At 37.7% G+C, this 21,800-nt stretch overlaps 1 protein-coding gene across 1 annotated transcript in view; it reads right to left on the reverse strand.

The window, feature by feature from the left end:
- Positions 1–12,863: 12,863 nt before the first annotated feature.
- LOC140709384 (coiled-coil domain-containing protein 80-like) overlaps positions 12,864–21,800 on the reverse strand; it is a 35,878-nt gene continuing 26,941 nt past the window's right edge. Inside the window, exons 6-8 of the mRNA XM_073008128.1 lie at positions 17,289–17,392; positions 14,756–14,836; positions 12,864–13,355 (exon numbers count right to left, since the gene is read on the reverse strand). Coding sequence (XP_072864229.1) covers positions 13,009–13,355; positions 14,756–14,836; positions 17,289–17,392 — 532 coding nt within the window. The 3' untranslated portion in view covers positions 12,864–13,008. The remainder of the gene's footprint in view (positions 13,356–14,755; positions 14,837–17,288; positions 17,393–21,800) is intronic.

Raw genomic sequence — 21,800 nt, forward strand, 5'->3', positions numbered from 1 at the left:
GCTGAGATCGTGCCATTGCACTCCAGCATGGGTGACTTCATAAAATCACGGTTACTTTTGTGGTGTAAATATATTAATACAAAAGAAGCCTTACATTTCAAAATACAAATGGTAAATAAGATACAACTTACAATGCTTTTCTTAGAAATTGTGAGATTATTTGCCATTGCAATAACTTTTCTTTCCTTTTTATAATGTATGAAATAGTAATAAGTGTGAAATAAGGGAAATATGCTGAAATATTTCTCTGGGAACAAAATGCTTATCATTAAATTATCACTAAATGTATATCATGGCACGCCATTGTATTCAAAACTCTTTGCATTGAAATGAGAAACTTCTTGGAGCAAACTGTTACTCTCCTCAAAAGCAAGGATAATGATATCCACAATGTGGCCTCTGACCCAGCTATACATTTCCTACTTTCCTGTCAGTGAAAATAACAAACTGACATCTCTATCAATATTTTAAAAAGATGAACTAATGTCCAAAAACTAGAAAATCTGTTGTTAGTAGCAAAACTTATTTTTGATATTGGAAAGATAATCAATTCTTGTGAAAAATATGAAATGCTTCTCCTTTGGATTGAGGCCATTGTGAAGATCACTACTCGACTATTGCAAGCAAATGCAGTTGAATTACGAACATGGTTTTATCCTGTATATACATATATAGATATATGATAAGGGATCTATTCAATGTGTGTGTATATATAGACATACATATGTGTGTGTGTGTATATATATGTTTTAAAAATCCTTTGTACTTTCCAAAATACACAAAGTTGTCTTTTAAATAAATACACATATTAAAACATTTGAAAATGACTAAAGAAAATACCTCAGAATTCATTTTCTTTTCAGCCACTTCCATCTGCTCTTGTTTACCAGTCAGAATCTCTTCTTGTGATATTCCAGCATTCTGTTCTTCTGAACCTTGTTTCTGGGTATCATTTTGTTCATCACTAGAAGAAATTTTGATTTTCATGAAATACTGGAGGTATCCCTAAAATGATCTAAAGGGCAACATGCTGCCATCAGATGTCATTCACACAATGCATATCTGCACATTAATCCAAGACAAGGCAAAGGGGTCTCACATCTCTTAACCCAGCTCTCCCCAACCATGTTGGCAACAGGGACTGGTTTTGTGGAAGATAATTTTTCTGTAGACCTGAGTTGGGGGATGGTTACAGGATGATTCAAGCACATAACATTCATTGTGCACATTATTTCTATTATTACTTATATATAATGAAATAATTATGTAGCTCACCATAACGTAGAATCAGTGAGAGCCTCAGCTTGTTTTCCTGCAACTAGATGGTCCCATCTGGGGGTGACAGGAGACGGTGACAGATCATAAAGCATTAGATTCTCATAAGGAGTGAACAACCTAGATACCCTGTGTAAGCAGCTTACAACAGGGTTTGAGTCACACTCCTATGACAATCTAATGCCACCACCGATCTGACAGGAAGAGGAGCTCAGGCAGTAATGTGAGTGACAGAGAGTGGCTTTAAACAGATGTAACTTTGCTTGCTCACCTGCCACTAGCCTCGTGCTCTGTGGCCCAGGTCCTAACAGTCCAGGGACTGGTACTGGTCCATGGCCTGGGGGTTGGGAAGCCCTGTGTTAACCCATACTTTTTATATTTATTTTTGGGAAACACTTTCCACTTATATTCTTGATTCCTCTGTATTTTATAGACAACTTAGAAATTCCTTTTGAAACAAGACAAGGTCTAATATTGTGTTTTTAACATACAACTTTGAATTAATTTTATCTGTGTATGCGACAGAGATGTGAAATAAAGTAATCCTTAATCACTTTTGATTTTACTTTTATTTCATGATGTTAAGAATAAAACTGGGAAGTCCTAGGCAGAGCAATTGGGCAAGAAAAATAAAGGACATCCAAATTGGAAAAAAGAAAGTCAAATTATCTCTTCACCAATGATATGACCTTATCCCTAGAAAACCCTAAAGACTCCTACAAAACACTCCTAGACTTGATAAACGAATTCAGGGAAGTCTCAGAGGCTACAAAATGTACAAATACCAATGAGTAGTACCACTGTACACAACCTACAACCAAGCTGCGAGTCACGTCAAGAACCCAGTCCCTTTGACAATGGCTGCAAAAGAGTAAAATACTTAGGAAAATGCATAACAAAGGAGGTGAGTCAACTATAAAAGGATAACTGGAAAACACCACTGAAGAAAATCAGAGATGACACAAATAAATGAACATACATCCTATGTTCCTGGACTGAAAGCATTGATATTGTGAAAATGATCATAGTGCCCAAAGAAGTCTACAGATCCAATACAATTTCTATCCAAGTACCAATGTCAGTCTTCACAGAGTTATTTTAAAAGGCTGCCATTCATGTAGAACCACAACAGAGCCTGAATAGCAGCACACACACCAAGCAAAAGGAACAAACATGTTGGCATCACATGACCTGAAAACTGTAATTATTTTTAATGAGGTAAAAATGTGTAAGAATATCACTGTTATTGTACAGAGAAGACAGTGAACAAGAAAAGAAAAGGAATTTAAAAAGAGAATATCACTACTATATACATATATTAACTGACAAAGAGACTAAAATCTCCTACTGGAGATTATGTTAGGACTTGAACAAAAGCTTCTAGAAACACCAGTAACAGAAACAAGACAATTAATTTTAAGGAGTAAATTATGCAGAGAAATATGTATTTTAAAAATGTAAACAGATCTTCCTGAGAGCTATTATTAACCAATTCATCGTGACCACAATTTTAAAATGAGGTCTAAAATTCTGGAATATAAAATAGTTTCATTTTGAACGTAGTTAATTGAAGGCAACTTTTAAACAGAAAATGTTCAGTTAAAGTTGAGTCTAACTTAGGAAAGAAATGACCTGTACCAATGGTAACAAGAAGCCACCCAGAGCCAGTTTGAAATCTAGTCAACCAATCAATGACCACTGGTCTTGCTCACCAACCAATACAGATGTGAGCAGCTTGCTTCTGAAATACAGCCAAGCAGCAGCACCTGCTCCATCAGAATAGCCAGTGCCTGACCAGTATTCCTCTTACTATAGGAAGCAAAAAATTTCCAACTCTGTCTTTTTATTTCAAATACCAAAGGTTCATAATCCCTTGAAAAGAATTTGTAAGGCCATTAAATGTGCCACCCCAATTTTTTTTTTTTTTTTTTAGAACAGGTGGCCGGGTGCAGTGGCTCATGCCTGTAATCCTAGCACTTTGAAGGACCAAAGTGGGTGGATCACCTGAGGTAAAGAGTTCAAGACCAGCCTGCCCAACAAGGTGAAATTAGTAGTCTCTACTAAAAATACAGAAATTAGCCAGGCGTGGTGGCATGCCGCTGTAATCCCAGCTCCTCAGGAGGCTAAGGCAGGAGAAATACATGAACCCAGGAGGCGGAGGGTGCAGTGAACTGAGACCCCTCCACTGCACTCCAGCCTGGGCGACAGAGTGAGACTCTATCTCAAAAATCAAATCAAATAAAATACTAGTAAAGTTTGCAATTCCTCTGACTCAGTTTACCATAATTACAATTATGATTACTAGTAAAAGAATAAATAATGAATAACCGCAATATTGGGCTTTTCTCCCTAAATAAAAAAAAATTAATATAAAGAATGTAGCTTATTATAAAAAGTCAAAACAATTATTAAAATGCATATAATTACCAGACAAAACTATTAGAATGACCCATGTCAAAATTTTAAAGTGAGAATCAATCAAACAATATACCCAGGATAAACTCCACTCACTCATTTAATAAGGATTTATTAGGTAGCTACATCCAATATGCTAGGCCTTTTTCTAGGCAGTGAGGATATGGTAGTGAAAAATAAAATCCTTATTCATGAGAGTGAGATAAACACACAATAACAGACAGAGAAGACAAAATATACAGTACGTTAGAGGAGAAAAACTAAAGCAGGAAAATGAAATGTTTATGCGTTTGATGGGGAGGGTGGTGGGAAAGTTGGGATGGTCAGAAAAGTCTCTGCTGAGAAAGGGGATTTTTTTCTTTCTAATACAAAAAACCTTTTATTTGTATATCAAAGACTCTAAGAAATGATGATATAAGGGTAAGAGTGTTGATGTCAAGATACAAATGGATTTGAAGTTAGAGATGATAAATCACTTTGTTTCGTTGAACCTTCCCTTGGTTACGTTAGAGAGCCTCCCTGGTACATTCCCAGTTGAATTTTAAGCATGATGCATCTGGGTAGTACATGGTTCTTCCTCAGAAAGTGGTTGTTCCATAATGTGTTTCTTTTTCCCCTTTTTCTACTTCTTAGCAGAAAGGAGGTTTTAAATAAAGAACTGAAGGAATGGAAAGAGTAAGCTAGGAGGATATCTGGGGAAAAAGCATTCCAGACACAGGGAACTGCCAAGTACAGAGGTGTGCTTGGAGTCTTTAAGCACTAGGGGTAGATAAGGGATGGCAAGAACCCTGCAAAACCAGACTCCACACAGCATAATCAAATAAACCTTTTATTTACAGGCAAAGGATATAGTACATGAAGAAAAAGAGAATACAGATGACATCAGGGGTCCAAGAGACATTCCATACTTGAGCTTCACAATGTCCTTATTTGCACACATATACCACACTGCCTTCATTTTCTCCAGCTGATAGATTTGTGTAAGAAATCTTGACTTTGAGAGCTCAAAGTCATTCCCAACAGGGTCTTTATGTCTCTCTGGTCATGTTACCAGCCAGGCTTACTTAATGTGTTTGGCTAGTTGGAAACCATCATTAAAGAAACTGACCCTGGTGATCACCAGAGTAGTTTCGTACTGTAAACAACACATAATAAATCCCACTGCCCTTATCTTGGCCAAGAGACAAAACTGGACATTCTGATGACCCCAGAGATTATGACAGTGTTTTCTGGTCTAATTAAACCATAGTCTTCATATAGCTTTACCACACCTCCTTCCTCCAATTAGGAAGCTAAGTGGGTCAGAAGGAAAAAATAAAGGCAGAGCATAACGATGTCACCCATCTTTGGCCTCCCATCCAGAGCTGATCCTTGCCTGTGCAGTAGACTATAAGTGTCTTAATTATTTTTTCCTACTGCAGAGTTTCTTCATGTTGGAATGGTGAATAGGCACACATTTCTCAAAGCTCAAAGTGCAAGTCTAAGGATATTCTCTAGTTTCAATCTTGGTGAAATTTTCTTCTATGAATTCATTACTTTTTATGTAGTTTATTTTGGGGAGGGCGTGGTTTTCTTTAATGAATTAATACAAATGTCAGCATCTTTCATGGACATCCAGACAACTTCTTAAAGATGGGAGAAGTAAAAAATCTTCAGGAAAAACTGTGCCTGAACTGTGAGTATCCAGAAGCCATTGACCATGTTAATGGTGGAGCCAATATGAAGTACTTGCTAAATCATGTGGTGCTTGAAAGGAAGAGCAATGTTGTAATTCCATCCTCCGAAAGACTGCATAACCATCATCACTCATCATCTCTCCCTGGTCCCTTCCACCTGCCATACCCCCATAAAAACCCATAACTGATGATACATATTAGCTTATAATTAACGGTGTACCTAACTGTTCTCTACTAGTCTGAGCCTCTGTACAGAGAAATGTCAGTTTTGTATTCCTGGTTCCTGGAAAAGTCCATATAAAATAGTATAAATACAATAAATGTTTGAATTATCATATAACTTGAGTCTAAACTTTAAGTTAGTATCCAGTATTAAGAACTGGGTTGATCAAATGGTTCTTTGCACATATCAAGGCTTTCAACTATTCCCAACCAGTTCTTCCCAAATTTGGGCATATTCCTGCCTCTGCCTACCCTGTTCTAATTTGGCACTCTAAAGATAGTTCATGATAAGAAGCAAGCCAAAGATAGAAAAGAGAGCTACGGCTACAGGAGGAATTTACTCTTTAACATTTGGGGGAAGGAAAATGAGGCTTGTCTACAGCAGGGACTGGCTGTCTTCCAGAAATGGTTTCCCAAGGTGTTCCCTACCTCTCTTTTTCTTGGATATCCTTTTGCATTATAGATAGCCTTGGGAAGGGTGTCACCTTTACCCTATCAGTTACACCTAATCAATTGTTGCCATCTGAGAGCCAGAATTATTATTGATAGAGGGGCCTGGGAAAGGAGAAAAGGACCAGGGGAGAGGAAGGCATGCTTATTGCAGAGGAGAAAAGCCAAAGAACGTTTGCCCATGGGCAGTCTTAGCTATTTAAAATCACCCACTTCTTCACCAGGCTCCCTTGGCACATGTATCAACCCATGGATTGGGAGGTGTAGGATCATTCTTTTGCTTTCTGGAAAGAAAGCACTGACATTTAAGCTCTGTGCGGTCTGCTCAGGGGCTGCCCAGTTTGTCCAAGCTTTAGGATATTAGAGAGATTACGCATTTGTGGTCTCAAGTTAGGAAACTGTGTTGAAGAACAAATATGTGCCTTATTAGAGGGACTCTTTAGATATTTAGGATGCTCAGAATCCTTGCCAACCTGGTGTCCTTGGAAGTTCCAGTCTGGCTGTAAGGAGATGATGAGGGGTTCTGTGTGTTGGAGGTGATGACCTTATTGAGTCTCAACCACAGCAATGCATTATGCAGGAAAGAATTCAATGGAGTTATTTAATACCTTTCCCCATTCCCACAAAAATCTGGAACTGGGTTCTGAACTGGGAAGTCTGGGTTCCCTGAGAATTGGACATCAATTCAACCACAGGAAGCCTCTAAATTTAGCACTCTTCTCACAAAGGGCAAAGAAAAATTCACAAATGTCACAAACTTAGAACATAGGTATCTAGTTCCTCTCTGTCATTTTGTAATGAAAAACTGAGGCCCATAGGTAAAACATCTCACCTCCAGTCACACAGGTAAGTACATGGCAGGGCAAGGACAGGCACCCAGTTTTCCCAAGTCCAGTGGCCTTTTCATGATACCCATTGTTTTCTGTTACAGCTGGCGCTTTGCCCCTCATCACCAAATCTTAACTCTGGACTTTAATAATGTGCAAATTTAAGAGGAAGTCTGGCATCAGGAGCTTTGCACAACTGGGAAAGAACTGAGGAAGAGTAGTTAGCATGTTAACTGTGCCTCACCTTGACCTGAAGTGAAGAGCACTCACCAAGCCACAGCCTGCCATCTGCACACCCCACACCATGAAGTGAAGGACAGCCAAGGAAGAGAAAGGAAAGAAAAGCAATCTGGCAGGGAGAGCAGGGAGCATGGTGGCAGAGAAACGACAGAGGTTCTTTCCAAGGGCCTTCTATTTTTCTAGAATCTGCACATGTTCAGTACTGAGATACATTAAGAAGGGCCAACTGAGGCCATCATTCACCCTACTCTTGGGCTGCTTTCATCCTCCAGGCTTCTAGAAGTTGAGAAAGTATGAGCTTCATTATTAACTATATTACAGAAAATGAGACCAGCTGGGTTGTGCCCACTCCCCTGTCTGGACCTCCTGCCTATGTAGCAGAAAAGGATCTTTCTGCTGAATTAATATTCACCTCAGAGCCCTGGGAGATGTCTGATGGAAAGTAGTTTTTGAAGAGTCTTGTGACAACCAGCAGCTTCAGCAAAGCTGTGTCCTCAAGAGTCTTCCAGATTTCCCCAACTCTACAGAATGCTTTTCTTTCTAAATACCATAATCCCATAATCTTTCTCGAACATTATAAAACCGTATTTTATTTTTCTCATTTATTTGGGAGTTTGGCAAGAAATGTTTGGAAAGAAATGCTTTTATGGAGAAACTACTCAGATTGGAAACTACCTAGTCTATACTACCAGAAGACAGAGATTCAGGTTAGCTAGTTTGCTAATCCTCACAGTTTCAGAGATATACCCTTGTATTTTTCCAGATTATAGGCTTTGAGGACATTTACCAATAGCATCCTCCTCTGAATGTATTTTGGTCCTTTTGCTAAGCTATGGCTTATTTTATAGTCCTCCAAATGATGATCTATGACTGCTCTGCCTGCTCGTTAGAGGAAGAAAAGCTCAGATGCATTGCTAACTATTACTTCAATGCCAGTGAAACTGGAGAAATGCTTGAAAAAGTAATCTCAGGTTGTAAAAAAGTACTATCATTTTTTGGTTGCAGGAGCTGGAACCCTATTATTCTGAGAGTAGAATTTTCTATTATTCCTATCTAATTCATTTTCTTGGGAGATGAAGCTCCCTCTTTTTTTGGTGGGAGGACAGGGTCTCACTTTGTCACCCAGGATGATGGAGTGCTGTGGTGCAATCATGGCACACCGAAGCCTCGACTTCCTAGGCTCAAGTGATTCTCTCACTTCAGCCTCCTGAATAGCTGGGACCACAGACACACCCCACCGTGCCTAGCTAATTTTTTGTATTTTTTGTAGAGACAGGGTTTCACCATGTTGCCCAGGCTGGTCTCGAAGTCCTGAGCCCAAGTGATCTGCTCACCTTGGCCTCCCAAAGTGCTGGGATTAGCAGGTGTGAGCCCCTCACTGCTCCTGGCTCCCTCATTATTATATTCCCTGAAATTGAGATGATTTGGGCCCTTAGAAATTGTCATCACACAATTTCAGAAACAAAGATAAAGAAATCCATTTTTATTGGCAACTTTGGGCTGTGCTTCACCCTGGCAAAAATTTAAAAGCAGTACACTTCGACGTGGCTCACTTTCCTGCACACCTTGAGCAGCTTGTACAGACTGTCCAAGAAAAAATGAGGAGGAAAGTGTTCCACCAAGGAAGAGGGTGAGATGGGAGCATAATTCACATACTAAGAACTGAGTTCTAAAGTCACCTGAGCTTTCTGGAGCTCAGTTGCCTGTAAAACAAGGAAGAATGAATGGTCTTTATGGAAAATGAATGGCAGATTAAGTGATTTGTCAAGTTCATTGAACTATAAATTCCATTTTTACTGTCATTTATTTATAACAAAGTTCAGATATAAAGACAAATCTGAACAAACAGTAGGCACAGATAAGCCTATAGCAAATATTCACATGTGGTTTGAATGCATTTATTAATCTCTATACTTATTAGAATTAATAATACCAAAATGATTTGGAGAATTAATGATTAATAATAGTGGAAAATAGCCTTCCCATTATTGTTAGAGGATGGTGCCATCATGATGCTAAATGCCTATCTGAGGGGAAGCTCATAAATATTACTTGATAAATACTTGTTGAAAAATGTAGTAAAGAAGTGAGGATAGCTGGGCATGGTGGAGCATAGTTGTGGTCCCAGCTAACTTAGGAGGCTGAGGTGGGAGGATTGTTTGAGGGAAACAGAGTTTGTGGTGAGCCAAGATTGCACTACTGCACTGCAGCCTGGGTGACAAAGTGAGACCTTCTCCAAAAAAAAAAAAAAAAAGAACAGAAAAGAAAAGAAGCAGCAGCAAGGAAAGGGAAAGGAGGGAGGAAGGGAGAAAGATTACTTTGATATGCCATATGATTGAAACAAATGCTCTTTTTTCAAAGACAAGGATTATACTCCTTTGCATTCCAGCTACTTTGGTCCATTGTAACTTGGTAACCTTTGCCTTGAAAACAAAAAGAATCCCTGGATATAATCTCCTTCCTTGTAATTTTTTTTTGTAAGATGTCAGTATGGTAATAGGTCCATTAGCAAGTAAGTACAGTCATATCTTATTTTATTATACTTCTCAGATATTGCATTTTTTACAAATTGAAGGTTTATGGCAACCCTGCATCAAGGAAGTCTGTTGACATCATTGCAATAGCATGTCTCACTTTATGTCTCTGTGTCACATTTTGGTAATTCTTGCAATATTTCACACTTTCATTATTATCTCTGTTATTAAAATCCGTAGTCAATGATCTTTGATGTTAGCATTATAATTACTGGGGGCACCACGAACCACACTTATATAATACAATAAACTTAATAAATGTTGTGTATATTCTGATTGCTCCAAACAACCAAACTTTCTCCCATCTTTCTCCTTCTTCTCAGGCCTCCTTACTCCCTGAAACACAATATTGAAATTGGATCAATTAATAACCCTAAAATAGCCTCTAAGTATTAAAAGGAAAGTAAGTTGCAATCTTTCACTTTAAATCAAAAGCTAGAAATGAATAAGTTTAATGAGGAAGGTGTGTCAAAAGCTGAGACAGGCTGAAAGCTAAGCCTCTTATGCCAAACAACCAAGTTGTAAATGCAAAGGAAAAGTTCTTGAAGGAAATTAAAAGTGCTACTTTGTGAATACATGAATGATAAGAAAGTAAAACAACCTTATTGCTGTTATGAAGAAACTTTGAGTCACTTGAATAGAAGATCAAGCCAGCCACAAAATTCCCTTAAGCCAAAACCTAATTCAGAACAAGGCCCTAACTCTCTTCAATTCTATGAAAGCTAAGGGAGGTGGGGAAGCTTCAGAAAAAAAGTTTGAAGGTAGCAGAGTTTGGTTCGTGAGTTTTAAGAAAAGAAGCCTTGTCCATCCATAGAAGTGCAAAGTAAAGCAGCAAATGTTGATTTAGAAGCTGCAGCAAGTTATCCAGCAGATGTAGCTAAGATAATTAATGAAGGCGGCTACACTAAACAATAGATTTTCAAAAGAAATGAAACAACCTTATATTGGAAGAAGATGCCATCTCAGACTTGCGTATCTACAGAGTAGTCAGTGCCTCACTTCAAAGCTTCACTCGACAGGCTTACTCTCTTGTTAGAGGTTAATGCAGCTGGTAACTTTAAGTTGAAATCAGTGCTTATTTACCATTTCCCCAAATCCTGTGACTTTTCAGAATTATGCTAAATCTACTCTGCCTGTGCTCTATAAATGGAACAACAAAGCCTGAATGACAGCATGTCTATGGACAGCATGGTTTACTGGGTATCTTAAGCCCACTTTTTGAGTCTTACTGCTCAGAAAAAAAGAATCTTTTAAAAAATTGCTGTTCGGGCTGGGCACAGTGGCTCATGCCTGTAATTCCAGCACTTTGGGAGGCCGAGGTGGGTGGATCACCTGCGGTCAGGAGTTCGAGACCACCCTGACTAAAATGGTGAAACTGCATCTCTACTAAAAATACAAAAATTAGCTGGGCGTAATGGTGGGTGCCTGTAAATCCAGCTACTCGGGGGTCTGAGGCAGGCAAATCACTTGAACCCCGGAGGCGGAGGTTGCAGTGAGCCAAGATCACACCATTGCACTCCAGCCTGGGTGACAGAGTGAGACTCCGTCTCGAAAAAATATATGTGTGTGTGTGTGTGTGTGTGTGTATAGCTGTTCATTGACAATATACCTAGTCACCCAAGAACTTGGACAGAGATATACAAGGAGATTAATGTTTTCATGCCTGCTAACACAACATCTATTGTGCAGCACATGAATCAAGGAGTGGTTTGCAGTTTTCGTAAGGCTATTGCTGTCACAGATGGTGAGTCTGCTATTGGATCTGGGCAGAGCAAATTAAAAACCTTCTGGAAAGGATTCACCATTCTAGATGCCATTAAGAACATTGTGATTCATGGGAGAAGGTCAAAATGTGAAGATTAATGAGTTTGGAAGCTGATTCCATCCCTCATGGATGATTTTAAGAGGCTCAAGTCTTCATTGGAGGAAGCTTTGATACAGATATAGTGGAAATAGCAAGAGAACTGGAATTAGAAGTGGAGCCTGATGATGTGACTGAATTGTTGCATTCTCGGTACAAAAGTTTAATAAATGAAGACTTGCTTCTTACGAATAAACAAAGAAAGTGATTTCTTGAGATAGAATCTACTCTTGTGTAAGTTGCTAGGTACATTATTGAAATGAGAGCAAAGGATTTAGAATATTACATAAGTTTCATTAATAAAGCAGCAACAGGGTTTGAGAGGATTGGTTCCAATTTCAAAAGAAGTTTTACTATGGGTAAAATGCTATCATACGCATCACATGCTGCAGAGAAATCTTTCATGAAGAAAAAGTCAATCAAAGTGGCAAACTTCATTGCTGTCTTATTTTAAGAAATTGCCACCGTCGCCCCCAACCTTCAGTAACCACCACCCTGATCATTCAGCAGCCATCAACATCAAGGCAAAAAGATTATGATAATTAGCAATTTTTAGCAATAAAGTATTTTTAAAATAAAATATGTACATTTTTAAGACATGAAGCTATTATACACTTCATAGACTACAAAAGAGTGTAAACATAAATTTTATATGCACTGAGAAACCAAAAATTTTGTGTGACTCACTTTATCGCGATATCCACTTTATTATAGTGGTCTGGAACTGATCCTGTAATAGCTCCATGGTATGCTTGTGCTATACAGGGGGTAAAGTGTGAGGGGTCAAGAATTTTCATGCCAGAAATTCCATAGCAGCCTACTAGAACTCTGGAAGTGTCACCTCTGGCTGCAGTGCCAGATTCTGGTGAGGATTTCCTGGACCCCGATTTATATCTGAAAAAACACTAAAAATAACAGAAGCTGGGCAGAAAGTGGCTATGATAACAAAGCTGGGCTTGGTGCTTTCTCTGGCTTTTGTGACCAATATCACTGGACTCCTGTGGTATCAAGTTTCATAAAAGAAACTCATACAAAGCAGAGATATCTTAATTATTTTCAGACTGACATTTCAAAAAGTGTCAATTTCAGTAAGTATTGAAAGTAACTTGTTCTTTGTTTTATCTTTTCAGATGTTTCCTGAAAACATTTGTGGTGTGATCTTTAACAGAGTTTTCACTTACCAATTAATACAAAAATAAGAAAAAGAGCTATAAATACATATTTTATAAAATTTTCATACCAAATAAGGTCCTTTATATAAGTAAAGGAAAATCATATCCATTTTCACTCCTCTAGTTAGAAAAACAATTCTTTTAAATGTCTTTATGATTTAAGGTTTCAATAATAACTCATGAATAGGTGAAAGTTTGCTATTTATTTAATCTTAAGAAAACACTGAAAGAAAAAGGCAGGGAGTGTAGTAGGCAGTGTGGAAGAATGGAGCTGGCCACATGTGGTTTTAGCAGCTGCAGAGGAAACTGGCTGAGTCTAAGGTTACATATTTCTGTTCAGTAAGGGTATCCATGGTGATAACTCTCATGATGACGGTAGTCATCCTGGTAACCATCCTGGTATCCTTGGTGGTAACTATGGTAACCGTAGCCTGCATACTCATCTTCTGGGCAGCGCATCCCCAGTGACTGCTGAATTGCCATTTCCTGTCTCCGAAGTTGCATCGAATCAATTAAATCGTACACAATCACCATGGACCACATTGGGGAAGGATACCAGGATTTGACATTTCCGTCTTTTCCAACTAGAAGCATGGAGAAGTACTCCGGGCTCACTTGAAAATAGTTACGAATGTCTTTCACCAAATGGGCTGGTACATCTTCTCGCTCAACAACGGAGCTCCCTAGAATAACATTGGAATAGTTATTGTTAGTGCATTGAACAGTCAGAGCCCATGAAAACATTGAAGTGTGAGGAAATCACAGCGCAAATAGGGAGGACCCATGAGCCTCTTCTCTTTAGTTCAAAATCTAATTAAAGAAGTTTGCTGGGGCTTTTTCTACTAGAAATTAAATGTCCCTGCTGTTCTGCAACATCATTAGGGTCAAACTTTCGGGCACACGATGTGTCTTTTGTAGGAATGTTACAAAGTATGAAACCAATTTCTTAATTTAATCCTGGCAAGATTAATTTCTTTAAAATTTGTCACTAGCAAGGATTATATAGTTTACATTTCTAAGTGTATTTCCAATTAGCTTAGTTATTTCTCTGTAACTACAGCTTTCCTTTTGACACATCTTTATAATAAAAAGCTTATTTCATTGTTAAAAGTGAAAATACCAATTCCGTTAAGATCTAGATGAATATTTAAACTATTGTGAATAGTGATAAGAATAAAGGGGAAGGAGAAAAGGAGCTGATACTTTCATGTCTGCTGTTTCGACACTCTGCTAAGTATTTTACACACATTATTTTATTTAAAGAGCTTGGTCTTGGAAGAAAGGACTGAATTTGCTTTCTGAAACCTTTAGTCTTGTCTTGTTTTGTTTTGTTTTGTTTTTTGTTTTGTTTTTGAGATGGAGTCTTGCTCTGTCACCCAGACTGGAGTGCAGTGGTGTGCTCTAGGCTCACCGCAACCTCCACCTCCGAGGTTCAAGCAATTGTCCTACCTCAGTCTCCCAAGTAGCTGGGATTACAGGTGCATGCCACCATACCTGGCTAAGTTTTATATTTTTTGTAGAGACGAGTTTTACCATGTTGGCCAGGCTGGTTTCAAACTCCTGACCTCAAGTGTTCTGCCCTCCTGGGCCTCCCAAAGTGTGGGATTACAGGCATGAGCCACCGTGCCTGGCTTCTCTGAGCCTTTTAGTGTGTGTATCTTTCAGCTTCTCTGAGCCTTTTAGTGTATGTCCTTATCTGTTGAAAGGGAATCAACAAGATATGACCTATGTGCCTCACAAAACTATTGTGAGAATTAAATGATATAAAATAGAAGAAAATGCTTTGTAAACTATAAGGGCCTATACGACCCCCCAAAAGCATTATTTTAGTTAAGAAAAATGGATAGTTTTACTGTTACTTTGAATGGTTTATATTAGAAATAATATAAGTCCCTGTACTCCACACCCCTTCCCCTACATATCCCGTGCACACACATGCACACATGCACAAGTGCATGAAGTGGGAGGAGGAATCAGTGAACTTTATTCACCTTAGAGATACACCCACTGCTAGCATATAGCTTAATGTTATTTAACCGAACTTAACACTAGTTCATACTGCTTCAAAATAACAACACATTACCATTAATTGGGAACAGTTCTAACACTCCCCCAACTTCCTCTCCAACGCCTAAAAGCTTCAGAATGGTTATGTGGCGCAGACCTGAGAGAAAAAAGAAAACCATAGAATTAGAGGAAAGGATTAGAAGTCATCATTTTCCACAAAGCCCTGATATCTGACAATTAAAAATCTCTTAAATTTAAAAAGAATATAGAGCATAACCTGATTGAGAAGAATCATCTATTTAAAATTTTTACCATAAGGAAGCAAATACTTCCAAAACCTCGAAGAAGACCAACTGTGATTCTCATTCTACTAAATGACAAAAAAAAAAAAAAAAAAAAAAAAGAAAGAAAGAAAGAAAGAAAGAAAGAAAAGATGAAGCCATTGGAACATTAAAATATCTGAGCTGATCTAAGCTAGTTAGTGTTCTGAATTTATAACAGCTTTTATGGCTAACTTAACTTTCAGAGAAAAGACTATAGACTCCATCAATTGTGATGGTTAAAGAAATTGTTCTGTTTTCTCACACAAAACTGTGTTAGCTTAAGGGAATTTTTTTTTTTTTTTTTTTTTTTTTTTTACCACTAATTTAGAGGATTCAAAGGCAAAACATTTAAGCAAGCACAGCTTGCCTTCATATCCTCTGCTAAAGTTTCAGGACAGCGGGGAAGGTCATGCCTTGGTAGCTTGTTGGAATTCTTTTGAAGATGAAGTGCACATGAAGAGAATTCCGGAGAAGAAAATAGGAGGACAAAGGGGCTGTCAAGCCATCATATCAAGCTTTCATAGTTTTAAATAAAATCCCAACCAGGTCAGGGTAATAACTTGGAACTAATAATAAGATTGTTGGTGCTGTTTATTGTCCAGGAGAGAAAATTGAACACTGCCATGGGAGGGCACTTCCAAGGTGAAGCTAAAATCTAGGCACAATGCTATTCAAGAAATTTTTTTTTCACCTTTACTCTTTTCCCAGAGAAGTGAAGTATTCTGTTCTACATATTGGTTAGTCATGTTTTCAAAAGGGAAGATCATCAATTTAATTATTCATTAATTAATACATGTGAACATTATTTGTTCACGTTTCGTGTATAGCACAAAAGGGTTTGCTTTCACAATGTGACATAGGATCTGTGTGCAGAGATTTAAAAATAAAGTACCACCACATAGCTGCTACAAAAGCATCTTTGGAAAATTAACAAACTGTGGCTTTATATTTTTTTTGTAAAGGTTCTTAACTGCTGTAAGAACTTCTATCTTAACTGGCAACATTGGTGGCTATAAATAAAGTGAGCTTAAGAATACTGGCACAATCAAATTTATATGTTAATATAAAGTCTTAAATTATTAACCTTGATAATAGGAGTACAAATAAAAATTTCTGAATTTTCTATTGTTCTTACTATTATGAGCTTGGTTTTGGCCTTCCTTTGAGTTATTTCATATCTTAAAATTAAAATGTACTTAAAATTTACACATACTAGGTCATAACAAGGACCTTGGCTCTGTTAATGCTTTACAAAACTTACACTCCTCCCTTTTTAAAAAAAATCAAGCACAGTTTTGTAACTAGTAGATGATTCTTCCTCCTAATAGAGGCATCAAAATAATGGTGATTCATCTATATTCTACCAGAGAATTTTTTAATTTGTTGCCCTTAGCTACTTCCCCCTGCCCCTGCCCCTGCCCAATGAATCTCTCAAAATTCTCCTTCTGCAGAGGCATATCTCATATGAGATTTCACTCATGACTTCTACTCTTGAAATGTAGTCATCCTCTTGATTTATCATTGAACTTAGTAGTAAGTTCTATATACCATTCATTTTACTGCCTATATATCCATATCCAAAATGATATTAGCTCCTTCAGGACACTAGAATAAAAATGTTTGGTAAATAAAGCATATATTCATTTTCAAAATACTGAGCGATTCACTACAAAAAAACAGTAAACTATGTTTTTCTTTGGCTTGCTTGTCTTTCAAATAAGGTTTTACTTAAGAGATCTTGCTACTTTCTTAGTGCTCAGTAATAAAAATCTTTTTTTATAAAATTCGTTCACTAAGTCTTCTGAGTTTTGAAGATAAAAATCATTTTTAAGAGAAGGGCAATATAGTCTGCTTCAATTAATATATTAATTCCCAGAGCCACTCTTATTTTTAAAAAAGACATTTAATCTATGGAGTATCCGATGATGGTATGTAAGCAGATATTCAAGTATTACCTAAGTGAATGATAATACCTAAGTGAGACAATTAAAAAAAAAACTGAAGACAAATGATACAGATCATTAAAAGTAAATCAGAAGATATTTTCAAACACATGAATGAAGAAGAACTAGAGAGGAGAGAATATTGAGGGGAAAAAAATCCACAGTAGACTAAAGCTCCAGTCTAAAAGCAACTTTATACTCAATATAATAGAGTATGTGTCTGGAAACCTGAACAGTCTGAACTGGGAATCATTTTGATGATCTAAGGTTCTATGTTCCATTTTAGAATTGACCAGGAGGAGAGTGGTATGGGAAAGCAGTAATGAGGTGGCTTCCCACTCACCAAAATTGCATGCCTGACCACTGAGGGCAGAGAGCTGCTGTGAATAGGCCCAGTCTTCATCGTTAGGAGCAGAGATCACCAGCAACCTCCTCCTCCACTGGAACCTGGAAAAAAAGCAGAACACTGTTATTCCTTACTGCTTCAAACAATAGAAACCAGTGTAGGAAACCAGAGTGACTTAGGCTAGCAATTTTTTTCTGTGCCCAGAAAAAAAAAAAAAAAAAAAGAAAAAAAACACATGCTTAGAACTGTCCCATAGCTTCTCAAAGCCTTTAAACTCCATTGCCACACTCGTGTAGTTTTTCTGTTGTAACTTCACAGTCTTTCTGCCTTGGCATTAGCATGACGTGTTAAGCATGAGTCTGTGGTCACCATGCCTAATGAGGTCACTTGGGGAGAGACAAACTCTCAGATGCAATGAAGACAGGCTAAAATTGTACATTAGACTGTAGCAACAGAAATGAGAAACTCAGAAGGTAACCGAAGAGAACTGGTCTTAGTAGAGTTACTGCTAGAGTTTAGAGGGAGTTAAGAAATGAATATATGGATAGGAGATAGAGTAGAAAAAGGTAACTGAATTTTCAGTAGATTACAGTGACAGGAAAAAGGAAAATGGAAGAGTGGTTTAAAGGTTCAAAGAGGATTCCTGGAAAAACAAAACCCTATGTACCTTCCTCAGTAGCCAGTGGTTCTTCCAGAGGCAAATGCAATTTCTAAAATGTACCCTATTATGAATAAGAGCCAATGCTTACAAAGTACTTCTATGAAGTGGAATGATATTAAGCCTAGAACCATAAGATTTTAGAATGTCTAGTAAACTTAGTTTCTGTTTTTACAGTTCCAACACAGTAGAGTAGTAGAAAAGGCTTTTGTCTTTTTGGGTGTTGTTGAGCATATCACTCAATTCACCAAAGTCTCAGTTTTTCCTTATTTCTTTTTCTTTTGTTTTCTTTTCTTTTCCTTTTTTTTTTTTTTTTTTTTTTGAGACAGAGTCTCACTCTGTCGCCAAGGCTGGAGTACGGTGGCATGATCTCGGCTCACTGCAACCTCCACCTCCTGGGTTCAAGTGATTCTCCTGCCTCAGCCTCCCGAGTAGCTGGGACTACAGGCATGTGCCACCACACCTGGCTAATTTTTTTGTATATTTAGTAAAAACGGGGTTTCACTGTGTTAGCCAGGATGGTCTCCATCTCCTGACTTCGTGATCCGCCCGCCTCAGCCTTCCAAAGTGCTGGGATTACAGGCGTGAGCCACTGTGCCTGGCCTTCCTTATTTTTAAAATAAAAAATAGCAGTATGTTGTTCACAGGAATGTTACAAGAATTCAGCTCTCAAACTTATCAATGCAAGTTATCCACATGATGACATGGATATAGAAGATTATGTCTTAATCTGCAGGCTTCTAGATGTAGAACTTAATCCATTAACAGACATTGACATTATCCATCACAGCACCATCAAATAACCTATTCAGTCCTTAGGTTTGTGTATCATTTTATAGCTCACTTTCACCATTGCAATATGGTTCTTCTTTAGAGCTCAGTGAGGCTGCAGATTATTTTCCCCATTATGCAGATAACAAAACAAGGCTTACAGAAGTAAATAACTTGCCCAACTAGTAAATCTAAGAAGCATTCCCAAAATACAGACACTTCTCTGACTCCTGGTCCAGTGGTTTCCCTGATCTACTACCCTCAGACATGATATTTTGGCTGCTGCTATCAGGGTCTACAAGAAGGTATAAAAGAGAGAGGGTATGCATCTAAGGGGCAACTGTATAGAGTCGTCTCAACTTCCATCTTCACTGGAGTTTTACTTTTTGCCTTCAGTGCAGGTCACTGCAGGGTGTTAGCGCACTCATAGAGCTGATAGCCAGTTAATTTTATTCATGGCTTTGATCCTTGTGCTCCTTCTAGCATCAGGAGTGAACATGAGAGTTTTCAACCCCAAAGAAAATGGCCTCTTGAGGGAACAGTGGTTTGGGTGAATAAGAGAAAATGATAGTTTGATGAAATACAACCTCTGAATGGATGCCTGTCGCAAAGTTCGCCAAGTATTGCTTGCTGTGACATTACATTCACTTCCTCTGCCTTTTTTTTTTTTTTTTAAAGGGAAAGAAAAACTAAGATCTCTACTGAGGACAGGGAGCTGAATGTGTTTGGCACGAAGGGCAAGAGAGGAGCCTCTGAGGCTATCCAGTGTTTCTTAGGAAGGGAACAGTGACTGCTGTCGGATCACAAACATGACAGTCTCAGGTACTTCTCCTGCTTCCTTAGGAGGCATGCCAGACCAGCACTGGCCCCCTAGCCAGCATCCAAACCAGACCAGCCTTCCTGGCCTCACACAGAGCTGTAGGGTGTCTTGGAAGGAGCTATTTTGGGTGAAGTCTATTTTAGTTTGTTTACCTATGTGCACACTGAGTGCAGTCCTGATTGGAGAGGGATGGGATCTCAGACTCCCTGTCCCAGACACAACTAAGAGAAGGTCATTTCCCCTAAGTCATGATTCAGCTTCCCACAGACCTTCACATTAAGATACAAGGTCCCAGCTCATGACCCAGAAGGAAACTTCCAAAAGATGTAACAAGAGTTGTGAAACTGACCCAGACCCTTATTTTAGACAAATTGTTTTTCTGTCACTTTAGCTTCCCAGGAAATAAAAACTTTACAAGCTATGAATGTGTTTGCTTCTCTTAACTGGCATGCCCAGATTAGTATGCATTTGCCCACTCTTTGGGGCTTCTGTCTCAGGGAAAGGTGATTATACCCTGAACCAAATGAATGCTATTGAAGACTAGACTGGCTTTAGAGTCTGGTCTGCTGAAACTAGCCTGTGTAAACCCATCAATCACTCAGCAAATTTGAAGGAAAATTCCCATTTGGATACTGGTTTAATTGCAGAACTGTAATTTTTTTTTTTTTTAATTTCTGTTTGCCTAGGCTTCAATTCTGGAGTGTTTACTAAATCTCTTTCTGGTAACTCTTCCTTGATGGCAAAGTTCTCTATAGGACCAGAATAGCTGACCCTAGGACTACTAATAAGTAGCATTTATTGACTACCTGCTTTGTACTAGGTCCTGGGCCATCTTTACCTTTAGTATTGAATGTACCCTTCACAATAGTCTTAAACAAAAATACACTTACAATTTTCATTTTGCAAATGAGAAAACTGAAGCCCAGAATGGTTAAGTAATTAGCTCAGGGTCACACAGCTAGTAAATGGAGGAACCTGGAATCAAACTCATTTTGTCTTGCTTGTGCCTTTAAGTAGTACACTATTCCACTTTAATCCTTCCAATAAATTAGGATTATTAGCAGAATGATTTTATGAGTTGTGACCACAAGTCAGGTACCGTTATGGGACATCCAAATTGTAATTATATATATCTCTGAATATCCATAAAAGATGTATATTCCTATAGTAGTAATGAAGATAAGAGCCCATAAAACTCTTACATTAGGTGGAAAATACACTTACACATCTTAGGACCCTATCTAGTTCAAAAGACTTTATAGTATTTGTACATTTCTTAAGAATCAAAAAAATACAAAATTTAAGTAATCGACCTACAGGAGTATTACAAGCTTTTGTGAATGAAGAAAACTGAGACGATGTCAGTTTTCCCTTTAAAATGTTGAAACCCATGACAGTGGTTATAAAAAGACACTCTACCTAGGGATGGTAAGAAGAATCTCTGAGGATGTCTATAACTGCCAGTCTCATGATAAATCTCTGGTTTTAAGTAACATCAATGAATTGGATGATAACTGTCTGCTTTATAGGGTGGGCAACCTGAATTTACTGGGATAGATCACTAACCCTGGAAGATTTAGAATTAAGAAGAAAAAGTTTCCAAATAATCAAAATTATAGTAACATAGTAATAATTATATATATGTTTGTGTATATATATATATATAATTCTGGTTATATATGTATTATGTGTATATATATAATTTATATTATTGTGAAGCTTAAGAGAATTTGGCCTAATAAAATGACAACTTGAAACTCCAAATTAGAAAGTGTAATTAAGTAATTGGTTTAGACGTGTGGCTAAGTTGAAATCTTACAGTGTATGCAGTTTTTGGAATATCTGAGAGAACGTTAGATTCACTGTATTTGTAAAATTAACTTATTAAACTTACAGATCTTTAAGTACTCAGAAAGATTTTGTTTGTTTAATTTCAAATAATTGAAAGAAATGTATTAAATGCATAATGCCTATATGAAATGATGAAGTTGTTTAATTACTGGGTTTATAAGCAAGATCAAACATTATTCAAAGCCCTCTTAGAAGCGATGGCAAAAGTTTGCTGGGTTACAAATTGGAAGATAAAATTTAGAAGCCTAATTCAGAAGTTTTGGAACTGGAGTCTTGAATTTATAACTTGAAATATATTTAACACTGTTAAAATCAAAAATAAAATTCTAAAGAATTTCTACCTTAAAAAGAAAAAAACAAAAGCACCTTAAGAGCAAAAGAAAAGAAAAGAAAAGAAAAACTTCTGAAT

The sequence above is a fragment of the Chlorocebus sabaeus genome, chromosome 2 (genome assembly GCF_047675955.1).
Source record: "Chlorocebus sabaeus isolate Y175 chromosome 2, mChlSab1.0.hap1, whole genome shotgun sequence".
Classification (NCBI taxonomy): Eukaryota; Metazoa; Chordata; class Mammalia; order Primates; family Cercopithecidae; genus Chlorocebus; species Chlorocebus sabaeus.